Source organism: Gavialis gangeticus, unplaced genomic scaffold, assembly GCF_001723915.1.
Source record: "Gavialis gangeticus isolate Ggan-Ray unplaced genomic scaffold, GavGan_comp1, whole genome shotgun sequence".
In the NCBI taxonomy this organism is placed as follows: Eukaryota; Metazoa; Chordata; order Crocodylia; family Gavialidae; genus Gavialis; species Gavialis gangeticus.
Genome location: NW_017729016.1, coordinates 19906006 through 19914897, shown reverse-complemented (window position 1 = coordinate 19914897; position 8892 = coordinate 19906006). Strand labels below are relative to the sequence as shown.

Here is an 8892-nt window from a genome sequence, read left to right as displayed (position 1 = left end):
GGGGGGGTAGGGGGAGGCAGCCCCGGGTGCACGGGGAGCGGAGCAGCCGCTCCTCCCACCGCTGGGGAGAGGGTCTTTGTCTGGATGGTGTCTGGGAGGCGGCTGCCCCCCCATGCGTGGGGAGGGGCTGCCCGCAGCTGCTGGCGGGCGCTGGGTAGGGTGGGGTCTCTGCACCCCAGTGCCTGGCTGGGAGGCAGGGGTGGGGGTGCCCTCTGCTCCAGCCCCGGCTGGAGGGGAGGGCTCGCTCCCCGGTGCCCTTGCTTGGCACACGAGGGTGCAGATGGGCTTGGCAGTTAACTATCCGCCGGGTCCAAGGTGGTGTTGGAGCCTGGCCGGGGCTGCGCCCCAGGGGCCCTCCCAGCCCGCAGGACTGTAGCGCTAGACTAACGCTCTGGCTGTTTCAATGGGGCGTGGGGAGAAAGGAGGTGCTACGGAGCCAACTTGCCGGGCCAGCCTGGCAGGGCGGGTCTGCTGCTGCCCCACTTGATGGAGCATGAAATGCACCTGTGCGTGGCGTGTCGCTGCCCGACGAGTTGCGCCAGTCGGGGCTGCGCGGGGCGGGGAGCCAGAGCCCAGAGCGGGGTGTCGGGAACTTGCCCTCCGCAACTCCTCCATTGTCACGCCTGCCTCCAGACGGACACCCCCACAGCAGTGCTGGGAACAGGGAGTGGCCAGCTCGGCCTCCTTTGAAGGGAGGGGAGTGGCTGGCAGCCAGTGGGGCCCTCCCAAAAGCTGGCTCCGTGCAGTGCCACTGGCTCCTTGCAAAGCTCGCTCTCACCATTGCCTTTTATGGTAATAATGTGAGACGGGAGCAGGGACTTCCTTTGTCCCAAATCTGTGCAAAGGCAAAGTATGCAGTGCTGGGCTCCCCCTCGCGGCCAGCTGGAGAAGAGGCGCAGAGCAAACAGGAAGCTAGAGAGGAAATGGGTGGGGTAGGCGTCCGGCTCTCCGTCTTGGCAGGAGCTTTACCACATGGGGCTTTCCTCCTCCCAGCAAGACAGGATGAGCAGCCTGGAAGCCCAGACGGGCCACGGTCTAGGAGTGCCCACGAGCTACCTGGCATGCTCACGTTGTCTTGTGTTGCTTTGCAGTTAATTCGCCATGGATGATGATATTGCTGCGCTCGTTGTGGACAATGGCTCCGGTATGTGCAAGGCCGGCTTCGCTGGGGATGACGCCCCTCGTGCTGTCTTCCCATCCATCGTCGGGCGCCCCAGACACCAGGTACGCGGGAGGGGATGGGGTGCTGCTGCCTCTATGCTAGAAACGGTTTCCAAAAAAATGGAGTGGCTCTAAAGACTCCAATTTGTAGACTGGAGAAAAAACAACTCATTTCCACTCTAGGGACATCCTTCCTCGATCAGTTGATGGCTTGGTTCATCCAGCAGTTCCCCTCACTATAAGCCACTTGAAAAGCTGGCTGGCCCCTAGCTCAAGTCATGGCTCTGGTAGAGGTGGTAGGATGTGGCTGTTTGAATTTAACTAATGGCAGCCCTTTTTTTCTTTTTTCTTTTTCTTTCTCTTCAGGGTGTGATGGTTGGCATGGGCCAGAAAGACAGCTACGTTGGTGATGAGGCCCAGAGCAAAAGAGGTATCCTGACCCTGAAGTACCCCATTGAACACGGCATTGTCACCAACTGGGATGACATGGAGAAGATCTGGCACCACACCTTCTACAATGAGCTCAGAGTTGCCCCTGAGGAGCACCCTGTGCTGCTCACAGAGGCTCCCCTGAACCCCAAAGCCAACAGGGAAAAGATGACACAGGTGTGTACTGCAGCCTGAGCCCCCCACCCTCAGCCACTTGGCTCTGGTCTGTGGAGAAGCTGCTGGCCAGCCCTCCTCCCTTCCTGTCTTCATCTTTTTTCCCCCCTCTCCCTCCCCTTTCTGCCATTCTCTGCAGGGTTTTCCATTCCTGACCTGAGCCTTCTCTTTGCTGGATCTTGACAGGTTTTATTTGTTCTTCTAAGCTGGTTTCCTCTTGCTGCCTTGATACTACCAATTCCTCTAACTGCTGTTTCTGACTAGACACTAACTGTTCACCTGTCTTGAGTGATTTCTGCCATGTAGCTGTCTAGTTTTTGGGGGGGTGATGGAGAATGTGGCTCTCCTGAAGCAGCTGTGTTGCACCTGGGCTTTTGCCCATGTTCTTAACTTTTCCCAGGACTCGGACTTGGGTTGATGGGTTTGCTGTGGTAGCCCAGAACTGATTGGCATGGCCTCCCATTCCAGTGGACCCATGATTGTTGTCTCTGGGGACACGGGAATGGTCTAGCAACATGACACTTGCATGACTTGGAAACAATCTCTCATGAGCTTCTTGGCCCCCTTCAGTGAGCATAACCATTCTCTCTCTTTTTTCCCCAGATCATGTTTGAGACCTTCAACACCCCAGCCATGTACGTAGCCATTCAGGCTGTCCTGTCCCTGTACGCCTCTGGTCGTACCACTGGTATTGTGATGGACTCTGGTGATGGTGTCACCCACACTGTGCCCATCTATGAAGGCTATGCCCTTCCCCATGCCATCCTCCGTCTGGATCTGGCTGGCCGTGATCTGACGGACTACCTCATGAAGATCCTGACCGAGAGAGGCTACAGCTTCACCACCACAGCCGAGAGGGAAATCGTGCGTGACATCAAGGAGAAGCTGTGCTATGTCGCCCTGGACTTCGAACAGGAGATGGCCACTGCCGCCTCCAGCTCTTCCCTGGAGAAGAGCTACGAACTCCCTGATGGTCAAGTGATCACCATTGGCAATGAAAGGTTCAGGTGCCCTGAAGCCCTCTTCCAGCCCTCTTTCTTAGGTAAGTCTGCTCCCATCCTGGTTAAGAGACTCTTATCCCACCAGGCCTCCCATAGGTCCTTGGGGAGGGAGGGTGGGTGATGCTTTCTTACCAGAAGTGACTAGATAACAGGACTATCTTGGTGTCAGTGGCTGAGGGGCCCCACATAGTGGGGAGGTGGGGTGAGGAGAGCTTTTTACAGAGTAGGACTTCTGCTGATGTCTTGGCTGTTTCCATCATACCTATACACCAGGCTTTCTCGTGTATGTGACTGGCTAGCTGACCAACTCCTTAACGGATCTTGTTTCTGGCCGTCTCTTCTGGCAGGTATGGAATCCTGTGGTATCCATGAAACTACCTTCAACTCCATCATGAAGTGCGATGTTGATATCCGTAAAGATCTGTATGCCAACACTGTGCTGTCTGGTGGTACCACCATGTACCCAGGCATTGCTGACAGAATGCAGAAGGAGATCACAGCCCTGGCACCCAGCACAATGAAAATCAAGGTGTGTACATGTATATTTTTTTTTTTAGTCTTGAAATGCCTACATCTACCCTGTCCCAACAAGGGTTGGTGGTGCCTAGACTTAATGATTCACCTAGGAAGGAATTGGCAAATTCTGGGTAATTTGTACCATAAGAGTAGTGCAAGGTCTTGGCACTTGCACTGGTGTAGGTGGTGCAGGCAAGGCCAGCATTGTCCTAAGAGTGGTCTTTTTCTGGGTAGAATGGCTGACCAAATGACGCACCTCAAATCCAGGAACACTTGTGGGATTGTTAGACAAGATGCTCACTTCAATGGCAAGCCTAGTAGCTTGGTCCCAACAATAGAAACATCAGGGGTAGGAGATGCAGCTGGGAACTGTAGGCACTTTTGTACAGGCCTGAACTCTAACCCTCTCTCTTGTTTCCTGCAGATCATTGCCCCGCCTGAGCGCAAATACTCTGTCTGGATTGGTGGCTCCATCCTGGCCTCCCTGTCCACCTTCCAGCAGATGTGGATCAGCAAGCAGGAGTATGATGAATCTGGACCCTCCATTGTCCACCGCAAATGCTTCTAAACCGGACTGTTACCACGTCACACCGAAACAAGAACCCATATCTGCGCATCAACCAAGACAAGATTGGCATGGCTTTATTTGTTTTTTTTGGCGCTTGACTCAGGATTTAAAAACTGGAATGGTGAAGGTGACAGCAGCAGTCTTAGCGTGTCGGAGCGATGGTCCCCAAAGTTCTACAATGCATCTGAGGACTTTGATTGTACATTTGTTTTTTGTTTTGTTTTTTAATAGTCATTCCAAATATTGTATAATGCATTGTTACAGGAAGTTCTCGCCTCTGCGAAGGCCACAGCCCAGTTTGAAGGAGCCTGTACCTAAAGAGAGGGTTTTAGGTGTAACTGCTTGTCTGTAAATTATGTAACCCAACAAGTGTCTTTTGTATCTTCCGCCTTAAAAACAAACACTTGATTCCTGTTTGGAGTCTGTCAAGCAAGCAGGGCTGTGTTTCCCAGTGGTAGATGTGAATGAAGGCTTTAGTACCCCTGGAGCGTCCAGTGAAAAAGCGGTGCCAGTATGTGGGGGAGGGAGGGGCTACCTGTACACTGACTTAAGACCAGTTCAAATAAAAGTGCACACAATAGAGGCTTGACTGGTGTGGACTCATGTTCTTGTGGTTTTGTTTTTGTTTTTTAACCGGCTATAAAGTTGCATGCTGATCTCCTAGAGTGTGGGTTTAGGGGGGTGGGGAAGAAGCCTGCAAGCTGTGCATTTGCACTGGCTGCTGTATAGTGAAGTGCCATCTCCCAAGGGTTGAGTTTGTGGTTCAAAGGATGCTAACAGCTAGAAGTACCCCTTTCCTAGCCACCACAGATGGTGCTGAGCTGTGTTCTGACCTTGCATGCCTATTTTGCCTCTCCAAGAACCAAGGTATGGGCCATAATGTAACTTAAAAGCTTTGGTAGCCCTGTGCAGTTGCTAGATTCCTCCCCCACTACTGCAAGGAGGAGCATAGTAGTACTGTATCTGGTACAAATAAGATCAGTACTGAGGAGGGTGGGTGGTTCCTCCCCCTCTAAAACAACAGGGGAGTTGCTTTAGTCTGTCAAAGGGCTGCCTTAACAAGCAAAGCCTGCATTTCTGTTCTCATTATTACTCCCACTCCATAGCTGGAGGTTCTCAAAAGTGCTGAGCACCCAGAGCTGCAATGAGTCAGTAGGGGCTTGGCCCTTATCTTAGTGCCGGGTCTTCCGCAACACATTGGAAAAGCTAGGGCAGGAAGAGCTGACTTGGCATCTTACTTTTACTACATGGCTCTCAGACCTACTTAGCTGATTTAAAAAAAACAGCACTGGTTCTGGGTTTCCCTTCCTCTTTTCTGGTTGTGGGCTCTCTGGAAGATCCGATATCCTCACAAAACTACCCACAGATCTGGGTTGAAAACATCTGGGAGCTGGGTGCCTAGTGCCTCGGAGTAAATGTGAGTGCTTGTGATTTGAAGGAAGCCAGTGCAATCTGTAGACACCTGGCCCTGTCAACAAGGGAGCACATACAAGCCTAGAAGCTTGTCCACGATGACAGGGCACTAGTTCAACTGCAGGGGTTAGCTTTGATGTAGGTGATAGACAAGTCTCACAGCGAACGGGCCTTGTTCCCAAGTGCTCTTCTATATATGTCCTTGCTCTGAAGAGCTTTTGGTGCCAGTGGCTGCATCTGGCTGAAGGATGGGGGAGGAGGGAGAGATGCATGGGCTGAGTGGGGCATTACTATATGCCAGTAACACCTAAAGCCCCAGCTGAGACCAGGGCCCATTAGTGCAGGCACTCTTGCTAATGCACATACTTAGTGAGAGCCCATGATCCAGCCTGTCTGAACAGAGCAGATAGCCAGAAAAGGCAAAGCCATTTCTCCAGGTTAGAGAGGTGGGAGCAGAACCAGCTTGGGTTTCAGCCCAGGGCCTGCCCAGTTCTCTGTGCCCAGCATGTGCTGGGTTCTCCCTGAGACAGTAGTGTTCACCTGTGCTGCACAGGGAGCCTGAGGGACTGGAGAAAGCCAAGATGTGAAGGCAGCAGCAGCTCAGTTCGTGAGACCATGGAGGATGTCCCAGGCCAGGTCTTGCCCTTCTCATCCAGGTGAGATGCCAGGGTAGTAGTCTGCACTGTCTTTCTGAGGTGTCTTATCACCCACCTGCCTGTGTAGCAGTGATTGTACCAGGCTAATGGCAGAAAATTGGCTGAACTCAGGCTTGCATTTCACTTCCATCCTTGGCCTGTTCTTCCAGGGCATGAAGCAGCATCCAGGAGGCACACACTTGTGCTGCAGAGCCCTCACTGCGTTACAACAGGGCTGCACATTCCAGACAGGATGCATGCCTGTGCTCTGGAGTCTCCTGGGCTTTGTTCAATCGGTCCTAGTCTCACCAATACATCAGCAGCTGTAGATGCTTATGGAAGATCACAGCTTCCAAACTCCTGCCTGGGGGTTAAGGGCTGGGGTAAAACAGTCTCAAGGTCCGGTAGGGCACGGCAGTGCTGTGCTTTGAGCCTCGGGGTGCTCAATTCTGCTTCTGTTCCTCACCACTTGCTGTGGAGCGGTGATCGTGATGCACATAAGGGTGGGGGGAAAGGAATGCAACCTCCCAAGCACGCTTTTTCCATAGTAGCTGGACCAGGAAGAGAGGATGGATGTGCACATGGCTAGGGAGAATCTGCAAGGAGGCTGCCTGCCTGGGGGGCTGCATGTGAGGAAGGCCAGGGCTGTAGAAGGGGTTTGGTGACTGAGCAGGGCTGTCTGGCAGCTACAGTCAAGCTACCCTACAAGGGCAGAGGCAGTATTCAGATGCCTGTGGTGTACCTTAGAAACAAGGCTTCATGAAAAATTTCTTTAATAAAAAAAAAAGGGGAGCTTCCCTGGTGAGACCATGTGGCAGCAGAGTACGAAGACACTGCTTCGGTTCCTTGAATGAGGCCTGGCAATCACAGCTCCTCTGGGCATTATGTGCTGGAGGGAAGACTTGTGCATCAAGCAGGGGAAAGCACTGCACATTGCTAGTTGCTCCAGCCTCTGACACATCGGGGAACCCCTGGAGATGTCATCTTTCCTTCAGGATATTTGGGCAGGGGACACTGCTTTAACCAGACCACTTCCTAATGCTGATTCTGAGCTAGGAATGATTTTCTAGCCACTTTTGCAGGTGGGGTGGGGTAGGGGAATATCTCTGCACAGACACCAGGCCTGCTGAGCCAGCATGGCCTGACCAAGGGAGGAATCTAGGGTTTTAATCTAGAGTACTCAGTGCTACATAGTGTAATGAGTGGAGCAGGGGATGAGGAGTCAGGGAAGCCTTTATTTGTTCCTTTCCCTACTGCTGACCTTGGACATGTTCATAGTCACCCTGTGGCCCTGTAAAACACGCAGCTTGGTAAAGTCCTTTCAGAGCCCGAGAAGAAAGAGGCTATGGAAAGGCATAGCGTCAACGTGCATCACGGCATGAGCTCCTCCGTGGTGGCTGGCAGGGCCTCAGCCCTCTGAACAGGATGTTTATTCATCCAGAGCATTGGTGTTTTGGCCGAGTCCCTCAGCATCCCAGATGGAGGTTTCCCTTGTTCCTGCATCCGCTCTCTGTTGGACGCTGACTGCCACCGGGTCCCGAACCTCCGCACTGATCCGTGAGCTGGCGTCCCTCAGATTCATAGATGCTAGGGTTGGAAGAGACCTCAGTAGATCATCGAGTCTGACCCCCTGCCCTTGGGCAGGAAACAGCGCTGGGGTTAAATGACGCCAGCCAGGTGCATGTCCAGCCTCCTCTTGAAGACCCCCAAGGTAGGGGAGAGCATCACCTCCCCTGGAAGCCCATTCCGGACTCTGGCCACCCTCACCGTGAAGACGTTCTTCCTGATGTCGAACCTAACTCAGATAACAGCGATGGGATTCTCCCGGCACACCCACAAGCTAGAAGCCAGATGACTCCCTGGTCAATGGCTGTGTGTGTGGGATTGTTTCTCACACATTTCTGATGAGCAAGCTGGTATTAGGGGAGCTTGCGCTTTCGTTTCACCCGCAGGCAGGTTTCCGAAAGGCCTGAGAATGCCCATATGTCTTCGCTTCTCTTCTGCCACCATCTTTGGGACACTGTGATATGGGCTTGGTTCCTCTCCACCTAGTCTTCACTCATCTTCCATACTATGGTAATGCCACACTTCACGGGATGACAGAAGGGGATTAATTAGGCCCGAATTCATCAGGGTTTTTTTGTCTCCTAAGAGTGCCCGATTTATTCTGGTGGTAGAGACAGACTCTAGTAATTCACCTGCAACCGCCTGGTGGGCTAGAAAGTCACCTCTCTGATCAGCTTATGGAATGAAACGACCAACACATATTAAAGGTGTCCTTGGTAGAGGAGACTTGTGTTTCTCTTGTGAGACAATGGATCATCACCTCCTTTTCCACTCATCTTCCAACCCTATGATACTATTGGGTTGCTGTTACGCATTGCTTTATAAGCTTCCTTGACAAAGTCTGGCCACTAAAGGTGAGACGATGCTTGTTAGTTGTTCCTTAGGAAGTTGTGTATCACCCATGAAGGTGCAGAGTTGATGTTTGCAGGTGTGTATTCAAGCAAGCAAGCTAAGGTCTCCCATGGTGTCAATGCATTACATGCTTTCTGTAGGGAAAAGGGTTTTACTGGGATTCGGTTGCTGAAATAGGTTGGAGATATTCAGAAGAACAGGTCTGTTATTGAAGCTGCTGGTGGTTTTGGTTTCTTGCAGACAGCCTGCACTCTGCAGTCACCAGAGGAAGAATTGTGTTTTGACTCGCTCTGCTGTGTTGGGTCTGCCTGGGGGTTAAGGGCTGGTTTAAAGCACCTGTCTCACCTCCATGGTGATTTTGCCTTTCGTAGCATGCATACTACCAGGGAGATTGCTGTAATGTACAGCAGCCTCCAGGCTGCCCAGATTGTACCCAGAACCTTTACTGTTCTTACAGCAATTACTTGTACATCCCCCACAGCCTACCTGTCCCTGCTCTGAGGCACGGCTGTTTCTCCTATCACACTGGCCCTGCCAGTTGACTTATTTACTGTGTTCCCCATTGGAAAGACACATG

The 8892-nt window shown here is 52.3% G+C and overlaps 1 protein-coding gene across 2 annotated transcripts in view; it reads left to right on the top strand.

Annotated features, from left to right (window-relative positions):
• LOC109294560 (actin, cytoplasmic 1) overlaps positions 1–4438 on the top strand; it is a 28999-nt gene extending 24561 nt beyond the window's left edge. The window contains exons 2-7 of one of the 2 annotated variants that reach the window (XM_019512995.1): positions 17–26; positions 1092–1224; positions 1528–1767; positions 2368–2806; positions 3113–3294; positions 3706–4438. In XM_019512995.1, coding sequence (XP_019368540.1) covers positions 1102–1224; positions 1528–1767; positions 2368–2806; positions 3113–3294; positions 3706–3849 — 1128 coding nt within the window. In that variant the 5' untranslated portion in view covers positions 17–26; positions 1092–1101 and the 3' untranslated portion in view covers positions 3850–4438. The remainder of the gene's footprint in view (positions 1–16; positions 27–1091; positions 1225–1527; positions 1768–2367; positions 2807–3112; positions 3295–3705) is intronic. The other variant, XM_019512994.1, reaches the window with a different exon arrangement.
• The last annotated feature ends 4454 nt before the right edge of the window (positions 4439–8892 follow it).